At 40.4% G+C, this 16,680-nt stretch overlaps 1 protein-coding gene across 2 annotated transcripts in view; it reads right to left on the minus strand.

Moving 5' to 3' along the window:
- Positions 1–16,680, minus strand: part of Vps45 (vacuolar protein sorting 45 homolog) — a 56,048-nt gene that overhangs the window by 13,693 nt on the left and 25,675 nt on the right. Inside the window, exons 12-14 of one of the 2 annotated variants that reach the window (XM_051198749.1) lie at positions 16,063–16,170; positions 14,151–14,272; positions 730–861 (exon numbers count right to left, since the gene is read on the minus strand). In XM_051198749.1, coding sequence (XP_051054706.1) covers positions 730–861; positions 14,151–14,272; positions 16,063–16,170 — 362 coding nt within the window. The remainder of the gene's footprint in view (positions 1–729; positions 862–14,150; positions 14,273–16,062; positions 16,171–16,680) is intronic. The other variant, XR_007835407.1, reaches the window with a different exon arrangement.

Here is a 16,680-nt window from a genome sequence, read left to right on the forward strand (position 1 = left end):
GCATTTATAATTCTTTGTAATTCTACTTATCTTTAAAACAAGCCATAAATGTTTAATTTTACACAAGATATTTCAAGCTAAAGGGAAGGTGCTACTTTCTTAGGTCATGGAGCTACAAGGACTCAGTAGAAAATATAACTCTCAGAAAGAGCATTTAAAGTGTTTAAAGGTCAATCAATATTTTGAACACTGATATAAAGTCTATTAAAAGCAAGAGAAAATTACAAACATACTAAAGTGCATATCTAAATGCTTTAAAAGCTAAAGGAGATAGGTGGTTACTCATCCCTTTAATTCTAGCACTGAGAAAGGAGAAGCAGGGGACCTCTGAGTTTGAGCCAGCCAGGGATACATGGTGAGACTCTGTTGCAATAAATGAATAATAAATAAGTGGGAGGAAAAGGCAAAGGAATAAAAAATTAGACAGAGAGAGTATAAGCCAGTCTACTGTAGCCTTCTCCCTAATATATACTGAGCAAACAGACACCCATTGCCAGTAGTAGCACTGAACATGGTCAGCTATTTTCAAAGTGCGTCTGGTTGGTTATTAGATATTGCCTTCTCTGAGCACAGACATCACAAAGCAGAGCAGCATGGCTGGGGCCTCACAAACATAGTTCCTCACCTCACAGACGCTGAGTGTTTGGCCATCAGTCTTTCCAAGATACAGGGGATCTGAACATAATTCACAGGGCATAGATAGAGCTGTGGGGCCGAGATAGTCTTTACCTTTTTGTGTTGTGTACTGTTGTCCCTCCCAGAACAACCCTCACTCCAGGAGTGGTACGGTTCAGGTTATAAACGGTTAGCGCCTCTTCATAGGTGGCTCCTCCAATAACAAACACGATGATATCCTGGGGCCTGTGGTGATGAACACAGAGAGAATGTCACAAGCTAAGACATAAAAAGGGGGCAAAGATATGTTATTATTATATACACAGTTTCAATTTCTAAACTCCCCCCATTTTTGGTGAAGGAAGCAGAATTAAAGCAGAATAAAGGGTTTAAAAAAAGTTTTAATTATCTCAAATTGGCAGGAAACAGAAGGAAATGCTGAATAGTGATTTGCTTTCTGCTTATGAGCGGATGTCTTATTTCTGTGCTGGGGATTTCAGAATAGCACAATGGTGTTTGCTGGAACCAAATGCAAAAATATTCTTTTATATTCCGGGTCTGCAGAATGCTGTACCGCTGCTCTCTAAGCAGCAGTGCACACTTGTACCACACCTCCTTTCATAGACAGCCCTGTGCTGAGTACTAAGTTATAGTGCTATGTACTGTGGCCCCTGCCCAAGGACACCCAGCATCCTGTAGAATACTAGTATCCTGGCATGTCCCTATGCTGTGGGACCAAAATCATTTGTGTGATGATTACATAAAAGAACAGGACACAGGGCTAAAGAGATGGCTTAGAGGTTAAGAGCACTGGCTGTTCTTCTGGAGGTTCTGAGTTCAATTCCCATCAACTACTAGGTGGCTCACAACCATCTACAGTGGGGCCTAATGCCCTCTTCTGGAATAACGTTGTAATGCAGACAAAGTACTCACATACATGGAATAAATAAAATCGTATAAATTAACATCGCAATCCCACTTCTGTATTCTTTGATAATAATAAGTGCACAGTTGGACATTGGTCACTGACACATCAGCTCTGCCCCTGGTTTCATCTGGGTGGCACTAAGTTGTTTCTTGTCTTTCTATCTTATCAAAATGGTTTTGTAATAAAAGAAAACACTTCCTATCAGCATCTTCTGAAGGTATAGCATATTTTCAGTTACTAAACTTTGTCTTTTTTTTTTTTTTTTGTGCCATCAAAAGAAGAGAAAATTAACCAGGCAGACAATTTTGTGACATTATTTAAAAACTACATCAAGCAGAAGCATCCATTTTGGAAGTTAGAGCCCCAAACCAAACAGTCAGGATACACATTTATACGTAGAGTATGGAAAAACACAAGTGTACATTTCCTCTTTGTGTTTCCTTGTGTCTTTCTAATGTACCTCAAAACAAGTAAACCAAGACAGTATTGTTCTTATAGGACTTCATGGAAACTCTCCATTGGAGAGCATGCAAGTTTGTTTTGGGTTCTTGTTTGTTTGTTTTGTTTTTCCAGACAGGGTTTCTTTGTGTAGCTGTGGAGCCTGTCCTGGAACTTGCTCTATAGACCAGGCTGGTCTTGAACTCTGAGATCCACCTGCCTCTGCCTCTGAAGTGCTGGGACTAAAGGCGAGCACCACCACTGTCTGGTTAGTATACAAGTTTAAAAATAAGAAGAGGTAGTTATTTTACAGTTAACTAGTTAGAGAGCCAATTATGACACCTTTATGAAACTTGTGACATAAAATCTTGCCTTTAAGACACTAAATTTACTTAATTTTTTTTTTAACAATTCATTTAATTATATGCATGGCCGTTTTGCCTGAATGGATATCTGTGCCTGTGGAGGTCAGAAGAAGATGACAGATCCTCTGGAACTGATTTATAGACAATTGTGAGTCACCATGTGGCGCTGGGAATTGAACCCAGTCCTCGGGAGGAGGTCAGTGCTCTTAACTGCTGGGCCATCTCTCCAGGCCCTAAATGTATCTTCTAAAATAAACTTCATTTAAAACTCCCACCAGAGGCTGGGGATATCCCCGGCACGTACAAGGCTCTGGGTTCCATTTTCAATACCATGAAAACAAACACAAACCACCCAGGCCGAGCAATATATCTAGCCACAGTGCTCTAAGAGTCACACACTGCTACATACGTTAAGAGATCTCACACATTCTTATTTACAAAATACAGCTTTGATGCATGTGGAGCATGCCAGCACTTGCGAGCTATAGGGATCTGGAGAGCTGAGATGAATTTAATCTATGTAGTGAGTTACAGGACAAACAGGTTCTATAGTGAGACAGTGTTTTTAAAAAAAAAATTGAGCAAAAGAGGTTGAGCCATTGGGTTTAAAAGTGCTGGTCGCCAAGTCTGATGTCCTAAGTTTAATATCCAGAACCTACGTGGTAGAAGGAGAGAACACACTCCGGCAAATTGTCCTCTGAACCCCGTACATATGCTCATATATATACACACTCAAACATAAATAAATAATGTAACTTAAATGTCAAACCAACCAAACAAACAAATAGGCAAACAGTAATAGTTAGACACTCCAAACTGTTTTGAAGTAGATAAAGGCAAGTACACAGCATGAAACACAAAAATGCTGGACATTTCTTGACTCTTTTGCTGTGTCATCCCTGTCCCCAGTTGTGTACCTCCCCAACCCCACCATTCCTGTGGAGGCAAACACTGTTGCTCATCTTTGTGTGTGTGTGTGTGTGTGTGTGTGTGTGTGTGTGTGTGTGTGGCATTTTAAAGCACAAACACAAAGCATTCTGTATACATTGTTCTGTGCCTACCTTTCTCTTGGAAACACAGTACATTTGTGTGTGTCTGTGTAGGCACTGTATTCCTGTACACTCTAAAGCATGTATATAGTTGTCAAAGGAACCACTTCTCTCCTTTTGCCATCTGGGATCTGGGCAATTCAACTCAGGACATCAGGTCTGGCAGCAAGTTTCTTTGCCATCTTGCCAGCCCCCATATTTACATTTAAACATTTGACATTTGACAGAGGGGGGTGGAGAGGTGGTTCAGCCATTAAAAGCCAGGCTCACAATAAAAAAAACTTGAGAGAGGGAACTGGAAAGATGGCTGGGTGGTTTAGAGCAGTTGCTATTTTTGTGGAGGACCCAGACTCAGCTCTGAGAACCCATGTGGTGGCTCACAGTCATTTGCAACTCCAGTTTCAGAGGATCCAGCATCCTCTTCTGGCCTCTGTGAACACCAAGCACACATGTGTGCACTTATATCCAGGCAAACACTCAAACATATAAACATCTCAGCATTTTACAAAGTTTTGAAATTGGGTATGGTGGCCCACACTCTCGGGAGGCAGAGGCAGGCGGAGCTCTGGGAGTTCTAGGCTAATCTGGTACACATATCATGCTCTAGGCTAACCAAAGCTTCACAGTAAGAGTCTATCTTAAAAAATTATATTTTTTTGGGAGCACGCTCTCCAAGTCGTTTCGCATATGCCATCACACCAACAGTGCCTATTCCTGCATGTGTCAGGACCACACACTTCAAAGCTGGTCTCTTTAATGTGCAGGTGACAAAGCAGAAGCTCATGATGACTTCTTATTGTGATCTGGCCATCTCATCTTAAGTCAGTTTCAGGTAGTTTGGCTCCAGAGTCCACTAAGTAACTTCTGTTGTCAGGGTTAGACCACACTGCTAATTCCACATAACTGTCCACCAGTCTCCTTCTTACTTCACCTGACAACAGCATTTGACAAGCTGATTACCTGCTTTTCCTGGATAAGATTCCAGGTTATTATTTTTCATTTTCCACCTACTTTATTAGTGGCCATTTGTTGCTCTCCCTGGGTGGCCAGAGTCTGCCACTGGGCCAATTCATAATCTACGCACACTATGGCGGTTTGAAAGAAAATAGCCACCAAAGGGAGTGGTACTATTAGGAGGTGTGGTCTTGTTGGAGGAAGTGTGTCACTGTGGGAGCAGGTGTAGTACGAATAATAAAAACCTAGAAACAGATATTGGGGTTCAAGATGAAGATCAGAAAAGCAAAGCAGCCAAGCCACCAGAGAGCTCTTACCTCTACCAGAGCTGGGGTGATCCTGACATCAACGTGGCTGGAGACTAATTGTCGTAGACTGAATACTGAATGCTTTGCTCCTATCTTAAATACCTCTCTAGCGCTGGGATTAAAGGCGTGAGCTCTGTTTCTCTCAGACTCTCACGTAGCCCTGGCTGGCCTTGAGCTCACAGAGATCCATCTGCCTCTGTCTCCTGAGTCCTGGGATTAAAGGTGTGTGGCACCACTGCCCAGCTTCTATGGCTTTTCACTCTGATCTTCAGTGGCTTTGTTAGATCATACTATATAAACACAGGCGGGCTTTGAGGTCCCTTTTGCTCAAGCTTTCCCTAGTGTGACAGTCAGTCGACTTCCTTTTGCCTGCAAAATGTAGGGTTCTCAACTATTCCTCCAGGACTAGATCTGCCTGTTTGCTCCCATGATGATAGTGGATTGAACCTCTGAAACTGTAAGTGAGGCCCCCTCAATTAAACTTTTTACTTTTTATAAGAGTTGCCACGGTCATGGTGTCTCTTCACCCAACTAAGACACACACCCCAGGTCTTCTTCACATGTGACTTAAATTAATGTAATTAAAATAAAATTTCAGCTCTTGAGTAGCACTGGTCACATGTAGCAAGTAGCTGCCAGCTATGGTTTGAGGATGTCCTCCAAGGGTTAGCAGGCTGAAATGTAATTCCCATTGTGAGGTATCAGTAAGTAGAAGCTTACTCTGACTACAGTGTTTGGTGGTGGGGGAGGAGTCTGGGACGATCAGGACTAGCTAAGGTTCAGGTGAGAGCCCTCAGGACTGTGGTTGATGTAAAAAGAGACAGATCAGGGAGAGGGTGGAGACATCCTATTCTCAGAAAATGAGTGTTGTTTTCATGTGCAGTGCTCCTTATGGAGAAGGACAATCCTGTGGCCCATCAAGCAGTTTGAGTTTGAATAAATAAACACTGATGGATTGCATAGATTATAAAGAAGGACAGACTGTCTGCTTTGCAGGGAGTGCAGTGATTCTCTTGGTGACTGGTGAGGGGAGTCAGACTGAGCTGGTAAATCAGAAAAGCCACTGAGCAGACAAAGAAAACACCCTGGAGAATTCGGTGGTACCTGTAGCTGCCCTTTATGTAGGCTATGCCCAGTGTGAGGACAGTACCCAGAGATGAGGCCAGAGAGATGGCTCAGCAGTCCTGAGTGCTTGCTGTGCAATTGTGAGGGTCAGAGTTTGGATCTCAGCACCCATCTAACAATCTGGGTGTCTCACACATGCATTGTGACCCCAGTTCTGAACCACGTAGAGACAAGAGGAGCACTGGCTTCCAGTCAGGCCAAGAAAACATGAGTTCTAGGTTCAAGAGGGACCCTGCCTCAAAAGAACAGGCAGAGAGTGTTTGAAGAGGAACCTAACATCCTCTCTGGCCTCTATATGTGTACACAAGTGTAGTTGGACATGTGCAATACACTCAAGACACGTAAGCACAAACACAAATCTTTAAACCAAAACAACCAAAAATTCTAGATAAAGAGATGGTCTTGGATTTGGTTCAATTACACACATAACAAAGATGACTATGACATACTACAAGTTTTTCTGAGCCTCCTGCTGCTGATTCAATGTGGCTAAATAACATTTATGAAAAACTTTAAAAGCAAATTTTAAAAGATTTTATTTTATGGTATATGCATAGATGTTTTGCCTGCAAGTTATGTGTTGATGGGAGATGTCATTCTGTATATGTTTCTCATACTGGTTAATGAATAAAGCACTGTTGGCCAATAGGAAAGGGAGATAGGAGGGACTAGGAGACAAGGAGGAAAGAGGAAGTAGGAAGGAGGGGTCAAGATGAAGAGTCTGGAGAGACTAGAACCACCAGCCACCTCTCGATGGTAAGACCATGTGGAAATACATAGAAATGGGTTAATAATTAACACAGAGCTAGCCGATAAGAAACTAGTAACTGGCCAACAGAATTATATCATATACAGAGTCTCTGTGTGTTATTTGGGGCTGGCATGGCGGCGGGACAAGACTAGGCAGCGGGAGGAAAAACCCGTACTCCTTACACCTGGTCCTGTGGAAGTCAGAAGAAGGCTTTAGATCCCCTGGAACTTGAGTTATGGATGGTTTGAGCCACTATGTGGGTGCTGAGAATTAAATCTGGATCCTCTGTAAAAACAACAAGCACTCTTAAACCCTGAGCCATTTCTCCAGCTCCTGAAAATTAACTTTTAAAAAAGCTTATTTTATGTGTACGAGTGTTTGCCTGAATGTATATCTGTGCACACCATGGTGTATATGAAGGTCAGAAGAGGGCATCAGATCTCCTGGAACTGGAGTACAGACAGTTGTGAGCTGCAATGTAGGCATGGGAATTAAACCTGGTCCTCTGCAAGAACAAGTATTCTTAACTTCTGAGTCATCTCTTCAGCTCCTGAAAACTTCTATAAAAGCCTGGAGAGATGGCTCAGTGGTTAAGAGCATTTTTTCTTTTTTCTTTTTTGCAGAGGACTTGAGTTTGGTTTCCAGCATCTACATCAGGTAACTCAGAAGTGCCTAGAACTCCAGTTCCAAGATGTCTGACACACTCTGGCCTTCACCAGCACCTGCTGCACATGGTGACATAAACCCATGCAGGCATACACACACACACACACACACACACTACATCTTTTCAAAAAGTCTCTGAAACTGGGTGTGATGGCTTATGCTCATAATCTCAGCGCTGGGGAGTCTGAGGCTGGAGGACTGTTGAGAGCTGGAGGTCAGCCTGAGCTACAGAGTGAGACCTTGTTGCAAACAGAAAATTAAAACAAAACTAAAGAGTCTCATAACATTTTTTTCTTTTTATTTCTTTCCCCAATGAATTTTAAAAGATGTTCCAGCTGGGCATGGTGACACATGCCTTTAATCCTAGCACTCAGGAGGCAGAAGCAGGTGAATTTCTGAGTTCCAGGCTAGTTGATCTACAGAGTGAGAATTTCAGGACAGTCAAGACTACAGAGAAACCCTGTCTCAAAAAAAAAAAAAAAAAAAAAAAAAAAAAAAAAGAAAGAAAGAAAGAAAAGAAAAGAAAAGGAAAGAAAAAGACAAAGAAAAGAAAGAGATGTCCCTATGAGAATAGTGGTAAAATATATAGAAAATCTCTTATGCATTGTGGAATATACAAATTCAAGTCTATGTGCATCTTTCTGTGCTCTGTAATTCACCATAGCAACCCAAAGCATTAATTAAGCAGTCAGCAAATGTTAGAAAACAGCAGCCAGTTCATGCAGTATCCAGCTACACAAGGACACTCTAGAGCCCAATTTGTATCTTATTTTGTTAAAAAAATAAAACATCAAATATATTATTTCTAGAAATTATTATTTCTATACATGAGTTAGTCAGGAAAAACTTTCCAAATGTAACACTTAACCTACTTTGTGGCTACTACACTTATGCCTAAAGTTTAAATTTTTGAATATACTTTGAGATAGTAAAGTTCTTTTGATTTTTTTTTCTGCAGGGAAAAAGGCTTTTATAGGAACAAAAGCAGTGATTGCAACAATGAGTCTATGAAATGTGTGCATATCAGAGATAAGCAACTGTGCGGAAAGATTTAGCCAGATAGGCAGGATACGTGAGTCCATCTGCAGAATGGAGATCAGCCCTCTATGTCCTTACTCTCAAACAGTAACCATCAACTACACTTTCAGCTAAGGCTAAAAGTACAAGTGCTCCAGCTTTGCAAATCTGCACTGTTGCCACGGTCTCATGATGCTTCCTAATACACCAACAATGATCCACCAAGACTTTCTACCAGGAGACCTAAGCCATCATAAAGATTAACTTCTCAATGTGATGGACTAGGGCCAAAAAAGTGACCAAGCAGGAGCAGAGCCAAAATTCATACCAAGTTAATGACAACCTACAAAAATCTGAATTATCAACTAAATTTATTCTTTTTTTTTTTTTTTTTTTTTTTTTTTTTTTTTGGTTTTCAAGGCAGGGTTTCTCTGAATGGCTTTGGAGCCTGTCCTGGAACTTGCTCTGTAGTTCAGGCTGGTCTTGAACTCACAGAGATCCACCTGCCTTTGCCTCCTGAGTGCTGGGATTAAAGGCATGTGCCACCAACACCTGGCCTAAATTTATTCTTGTATTTAAAGTTTTCAATGGTAAATTTTGGCGTATTTACTGCTATCTACATAATTTAATGAATAGTTATCGAATTCTTACTGTTTGTAAAGTACTAATGGATGATGTGAAAACCCTAAAAACTAATTCTTATTCAATATGACAATATCTAATACAATAGTTAATGAAAAAGCTATGTATGGAGGTAATGAACCACTGTCTCAATATACAGAGTAATAATTAGCAGTTTCTCATGTCTTCTTTCATAAATCATGCTATACACACATATGTATACATGTATTGTTAAGCACATGCTTACATATAAAGTTATATTTATGCTTATATTATTTTTTTCTACAAAAGGGGGAATGATGTCATCTTGATTTTCTATGAACACATCTTAGAGTTTTGCCTGTGTGCCATGAAGAATTATGCCATTTAAGAAAAGAACACTACTGGGCTTTGGTAGAACAGCAGGAGGCTAACACTGGAAGACTTTGAGTTGAAGGTCAGCCTAGGCTAAGTAGTGATTTCCAGCCCAGCCTAACAGTTGTGACTGAGCACCGGTCTCCTGTTGGTGAGTGTTTAGCCTGTCTCCAGACTATGCTGTGGCAATTACTGCTTCAGTGAATACTGGGCTTACATGTCTTTTTGTATTTATGCTTGTATTATTTGTTTACAGGATAAACTTTCAGAATTGGAATTGTGTTTCTCAAGTGCTCTCTACCTTGCTTCTGCTAAGCAGAGCTCAGAAGTAGCATAGAATAGTATTTTCTATGTTTGGACCATTTCTCTGTGTCCTTCAGATACCCTTAGCATGCTGCGCTATTTTCCCAACCTCCTTTCCTGACCACCCTCACTCTCTGGGTACCTGCTCACCATCCTCCTTTCCACTCTTCTTTTCAACACTTCCAGAGCTAAACACCTAAGACCTAAGTTAACCCAGCTTTACTTCTACTACTACACCATCCATGTTATAGCTTAAATTTCATTGTAACAAACAGGTGGGCTACCTATGGAATCATGCATTTAAGATCTCCTTTCCTCAATACTCATCCATCAACTAAAAAATTCCCTATATTAATAGTCATATGTAACATCACTCTGTATCTCCAATATAACCATCAATGCATACTTCACCATCCAGTCTTTCCTGTTTCCACTTTCTAGAATCCTGGTTGGACCTATATGTCTTCTTCACATTTAACCTTGTAGAATCAAAAAGGGTCATTAAAAACCACACAACTAAGCTCACTTGGTATATTTTAAACCAATGTCTACTACTAGGCATTTGACACACTATGGAAATTCTACTTAAATTTTTGTAGTAAATTAGATTCAAATACATGCTCCTAAATCATCTCTTATCCTATACAACTTCCTAAGTTAGCTTCTAAACTCACAGAAACTTGGCTTCCAAATCTTACTGACACTTGGGGACCACCAACAACCTCCCCACTAAATTGGAAGCGGCTTTACCTCTCAGAAGACTGGGCACTGGTTACCATGTGCTTGTCTTTAGACTCCCTGGCCTCTTGTTTGTCTTCTATTGTTCTGGTTCCTGTGTAGTCTGACTCCTGGCCTGTGCTCAGTGATGCATTCTGAGCAACCTTCTTTTCTCTTTCTCCTTTAGAGGTCCCATCTGATCTATATGGCCAATGACTTATTAACTCCCAACTTAAGACATTATTTTTTAGATAAGATCTTGTCATGGAATATAGGCAAGCCTTCAACTTTCTGTCTCAAGCTCTTTAGTGCTGGGATTACTTGTGTGAGCCACCACACCTAGTATAAGTGACATTTCTATTTTATTATTAAATAGGTACTTCAACAAAATTCCTAATTTTTCCTCAAAACCTGAGGCTTCTGTTACTCATGCTCTATGAATGCACTTTCTTAAACAGTTTGCTTTTCCTTCCTACCTAGCCAAAACACTTTCACATCTTATGCAGACTTCAGCAACCTCCCAGGGAGTCTCCTTTCTTCTCTGTTTGTCACTGAGCAATCCAGTCTCTTACAAAGTCATCATCTAAACACAATTCACAGCTGGGTGTAACACAAGCAAGCCTTTACTCCCAGCACTCAGAGGCAGAAGCTGGCAGACATTCCTGTGAATTTGAGGCCAGTCTGGTCTACATAACAAGTTATAGACAAGACAGGGCTACACCTATACATTGAGGCTGTCTCAAAAAACAAAACAACAACAACAACAACAAAAAAAGATATCTGTGGTTTGGTTCAATATTTCATGTCTCTCTATATTTACAAAACAAAAAAGAAAGAAAAGAAAAACAAAATTTACCAGGGCCTACAGGCCCCATGTGATCCAGTCCCCAGCACACTACACTCTACCCTGCATTTCTCTCTGACTTATTCAGCAAGATCTCCCTTCTCTGAGACCTTCGCTTAGCACCCTCTCTGCTTAAGTTGCCATTTCTAATCACTATGCTTGATTTTTATTTTGTAGTTAAAAATCCATTTTAAATACTACATCCTCAGAGAGGTTCTGTCCACTCCAAACTTACCTGGCTCCACAGTTTCTTTGCAGCTTACCATTCCATTTTTTTTTCTTCTGTGGCACTTTTGTTTACTCTAAAAGGGACCTTAATGGTAAATACCATGCCTTTCCTGACACTTCTATAGTCCTTGTGTGTAAAACAATTTTTAACATATTGAAAGCATTCAATAAGCATCTGTTGTATCAAAGAATAAAGCAACATAATTAACTGTGTACATGTTTAGATCACAGTAACAGATGCTAGCAGATGCCAACTGCTAATAAGCACTAGGGGGGGAGAACATCATTTTGAACTTTGTTTGGCAATGACTCAACACAGGAAGGTTTGCTGATGTACACTAATATTCTCATCCAATCCCTGGATTGCTTTTGGCAATAAAGAGCTAATTTTTCATTCAGCAATTCTTTAATATTTTAAAGTTAAACATTTTTATGTATGTGTCTGTATGAGCATATGCTCTGTATGTGTGGGTACCCATAGAGGTCAGAAGACAATGTGGAATCCCCTGGAGTTGGAGTTTAAAAAGGTTGTGAGTGTTACAAACCTGAATTCAGGCTTTCTAGAAGAGTAGCAAATACTCTTAACTGCACCCAGTAATTCTCATATGAAATCTGTAAGCAGATTAATGTCTTATCAAATTAATTAAAAGCCTTAAGGAGAAGACTTTTTAAAAGCTTCCCAAATAGTTGAGAAATTTGGAGCAGTTTTCATTTCTGTTCTTGGTGAACACCGTTGGATCTTAATTCATGGTCCCTAGAAACTTTGTTAGAATGATTGGATTGTACTCCCACCCATAACATCTGCTGTTAATCTTGTATTAAAAAACAAAAACAAAAACAAAAACAAAAAAAAAAAACCCAAAAAACTGAGCCAGGCAGTGATGGCGTATACCTTTAATCCCAGCAGATCTCTGAATTTGAGGCCAGTCTGGTCTACAGAATGAGTTCCAGGACAGGTTCAAAGCTACAGAAAGAATCCCTGTCTGGACCAAACAGTTTTCTTTTTAAGAGACTAAAGGGAAAAAAAATAAAATGCACAAGATTCACTCACCTATAAATCTCTAAGCATGTTCCCTTCTCTGAATTTCACTGTATCTATAAAACACTAAACTGCCAATGCTCTTAGATAATTACTGGTTGAAATAATACATGAATTATATCAACAGTAAAATTCTCACATTAAATTACCCAACAGATACTAACTGTATATGCTGGGCCCTTTATATTATGTTGTCCAATATAAACATATAGGACTATAATTCTTAACTAGCTAGAATTTGTATACATGTAAATTTTAAGTTGGTTTAAGTAAATTGGTCTGGACAAGTTTTGTTTTTATTTAAAATTAAATAACCACTAGATTAATGTTCTAACTAAAGAAAGTCATCATTTTCTCCTGGGACACATATGGCTTTGCTAGTCAAGCCTCTTACTTTGTGTGCTGGTCACACTTGGCTAAGTCCAATCCTCACCCAAACCAGCAACAATTCTCTCTGGCTGGAAATCAAGTAGCAAATCTATTTTGGGCATTAATGTTTGAAACACCAAATGACAGATGTCATAGAACACAAGAGGAAACTGATATGCTACTCAAATACAGAATATAGGGAGGGATTTGAGGGATCTAAAACACCTGTTTCTTTATTCCAAAGCAAGTAAAAGACTCAGGCTTGACAGGGAGCTCATACATAATGTGGACACATGCAAACACCAAAGACTCTACAGCCTGAAACAGCAGAAGGGGGCATGGTCAACATCTCAGTGTGATCAGAATAGTGGTCTAGACCCTTTGTTTCCTCAGTGACTCAGAGGACAACTTCAGAACTCCATTCTCCCCTTCACCATGTGGGTCCTGGAGATGAAGTCAGGTTGTAAGGCTTGGTGGCAAGCATCTTTACCAGATGAGCCATCCGTACTGGACCCTCTGTTTTTTTTTTTTTTTTAAAATCTATTTTTCATTGTTATGTAACAATGTACTAGAGAGTTGGTAAAGACCACAGATTTATATGTTAGAAATAAAGAAATCTTTAGGGTTCAGAGAAAATCTTTGATAACTCCTCTCAGAAAATGCATAAATTTAAATCTTCATTTTGTAAATAATTAGCTTCCATCTTGAAAATTGGTGAAAACCAAACTCTTATATAGGTTGTTATAGCATCAAAAAATTACTTCTGGAATGCTTGTAATGTGTTCTGACAGTGAACATAGAAATGTTTTATTCAGACTAAGTATGATTGCTAAATTTTAAAAATATTTTAATTTTTGAGTAACTGGGAATAAATCCAGAGCCCCAGTCATGGTAGACAAAGCACGCTTCCACTGAGTTATCGTTTCCTCTCTCTCTTCTGTTTAAAATTTGAAACAGGGTCTAAGTAACCCAGGGGTGGTGGTCTTGAACTCACACTGTAGCCTCTGCAGGCCTTGAATTTTCTGTCCTACTGCCTCAGCCTCCATAATACCTGGGCTTTCAGGCTTGCAATGCCAGACCAAGCTTGTACTTATGATAAGTCAGACTGACCAGTTTGTGACACTTTAAGCTACAACGTTTATAGATTTATGGTTTCTGTGGGTCAAAGCCCACATATACATTACATCTGTGTTCTTTGCTCAGGGTTTTATCAAGCTAAAATCAAGCCATCAACCGAGACTAGGACCTCATCTTAAGCTAGGAGTCCTCTTCCAGGTAGGTTCAGGCATTTTACAATGACAGGACTCAGAATCCAGCTTTTAGCAGCATTTGCTCCTTCCTCCCTACATGGCAGCTCAGTTCTTTTTTTCAAGGCCAAGATCTGGATGTCTTGGGTCCTTCTAGTTTCTCTGGCTTGTTCTATGATCCCAGTTTTTATTTCTAATCTTTGTCACCTTACCTGTCTCTGAGGGTGCTGGGGCCTAAATAAGGGTAGAGATTTTCCTTAAGCTTTCCTTTGATGAGGTGGTCCAGGGTCTCGTGCAGGAAAGGCTGATGCTGTGTATACACATTTTCCACTCCCTAAAACATGGAAATGGTTCTTGTGTTATTTGGGGGAAGCTAGCAATATAACATTTAATGATACATGAGAAAAGGGACATACACTCAATAGAAACTTTATGGGATAGAATCGAGTATGAACTGGATTGGAATCAAACAATTGACAGGATGTTTATGTGTATATGCACGTGTGGGTAAAGGTGCATGTGTGTGTACATGGTGTCATAGTCAATGCTAGAGTCTTTCTCATAGCTCTCTACCATATTTTTTTGAGATGAGGTCTCTTATTGAACTCGGAACTCACAGATTTGGCTAGATTGGCTGGCCAGAGAGCTCCCAGGACCGCTCCACCCCAGCACATTCCTCAGATGCATACCACTGTATTTGGTTTTTGTGTGTGTGTATTTGCTGGGGATCTAAACTCAGGTTTGAGCAGCAAACATTTAACCAATCTCCTCAGCCCTGAATTTTAGAATATTTAAAAATTATTTTAATTTGACAAAAATGCTCCTGTCTTACACAAGTACTATGTTTTGTTTTTTGAGACAGGGTTTCTCTGTATAACAGCACTGGTTGTCCTGGAACTCACTCTATAGACCAGGCTGTCCTCAAACTCACAGAGATCCTCCTGCTTCTACCTCCTGAGTTTAAAGGAATGCACCACCATTCCTTTAAAGCTAGTTATTTTCCATAAGGTTTCAATAAACTTTTCAAGGTATTAAAAAATCTGGAATCTTTTTTCTTGTCTGAATGTTAAATAATAAGCAAAAGAAACAAAGAAAATATTGTGTAGAGGAGATAGTAAGCCATGAAGGTAGAACAACACCAGGAAACACAAGAGATGCTACAGACGAAAACTAATTTTGAGCACTATAAAGAACAGGTTAGGGATGGAGGCAGCTCCGTCGGTGAAGCACTTGTCCCACAAACACAAGGACCTATGTTAGATCATTCTACCAAGTGAAAAGCTGGGCACAGTGGAGCCTCATTGACAATACTGTCAACCTGACAGATTCTAGAGTTACCTGGCAGTCAGGCCTTGAGGCATGGCTGTGGGGAGTTGCCTTGACTACATCCATTTACGGGGGAAGACTCACCTTAATTGAGAGAAAGATTTCAGCTTGTAAGTGAAAAGTAAGCAGAACACCAGGCCTGCATTTGTCACTGTCTTGGCTGTGGCTGTGATGTGACTGTTGTCTTTAAGATACTATGATTTGACCTTACCTAGCAATGATGGACTGTATCCTGGACTGTGAACTAAAATAAACCCTTTCTCCTTTAAGATGCTTTTGTCAAAATTTTATGCAGTACCAGGAAAGGAAACTAAGACATGCCCACTCACTGGGGTGGAGGAGTGGAGACAGATCCCTGAAGCTCAGTGGCCAGCCACCCTAGCTTTATCTGAAAGCCCCAGGCCTCCATGTCAAAAAATAAGGTGGTTTGCTCCTAGGGAATGTCACCAGAGGTTGACCTCTTTCCTCTACACACACACACACACACACACACACACACACACACACTGGGGAAGAGAGAGAGAGAGCTTAATAAATTTTAAATTAGAAACACAATAAAAAGAGCTGTGACTAGCAGAACTGTTTACACTTCCTGGAAACATGTTCAGTTATTTCCCACTCAGCTCCCTGGCCCAGGGCAGCACAGAAGACAACATTTCAAGAGACTGTCCTTTCACTTCATTGGGTGGACACAGCACTACCACCAGGAATATACTGTTAAAATCATATCAGTTCACGCTCAGCCTCAGGGTTTTTAACTGTTTCTCATTTAGGAAAGCAAAGAAAAGGAAGCTCTACCTTCAGTCCTTTGAGAAACTGCTTGGTAATAGCCACAGCATCTTTGGGGCTGAAGAGGTCACTTCCTCTAACCCGTTTACCACCGTATTCAACAACTGCTGACACTAGCTGTAAAAGGAAAAGAGGGGAGCAATCTTTTATTGCTTAGTTACCAAGAAGCTCATTTCATTAAAGAAAAATTTATTAAGACAATGAAAACACGAGAGGACAGAATTATACACCTTGTAAATAAACAGTGTGGTTTACCCTTTGTTGGGGCTGAGACTGTTAACAGACTTGGTTCCTAGGGTTTGGACTTAATATAAATTTGGCATTGGGTATTGTACCATGTTGTGGGTGATTGTTCTCCAAGCCAGGCAACTGCCCTCAGGGAGCTAGTTGTACCCCTTGCACCTGAGAATCCAGCAGCTAGCTCCTTACTACCTGTTGTATGCAACTCTGCCTTAATAGTATATAGTATCAGGAAAGGGTGACAGTACACGAGAGGGGGAGACTAAAGAAGGGGACACCATCTATGCAGCTATGGGGAGCCCTTATCTCTGCTGGGTAAAGGCTTTCCAGGCTTGGCCTTTTGTAGGAGGAACACCCACGCTCCTGTAAGTTACTCCTCAGCTATTC

The sequence above is a fragment of the Phodopus roborovskii genome, unplaced genomic scaffold (assembly GCF_943737965.1).
Source record: "Phodopus roborovskii unplaced genomic scaffold, PHOROB, whole genome shotgun sequence".
In the NCBI taxonomy this organism is placed as follows: domain Eukaryota; kingdom Metazoa; phylum Chordata; class Mammalia; order Rodentia; family Cricetidae; genus Phodopus; species Phodopus roborovskii.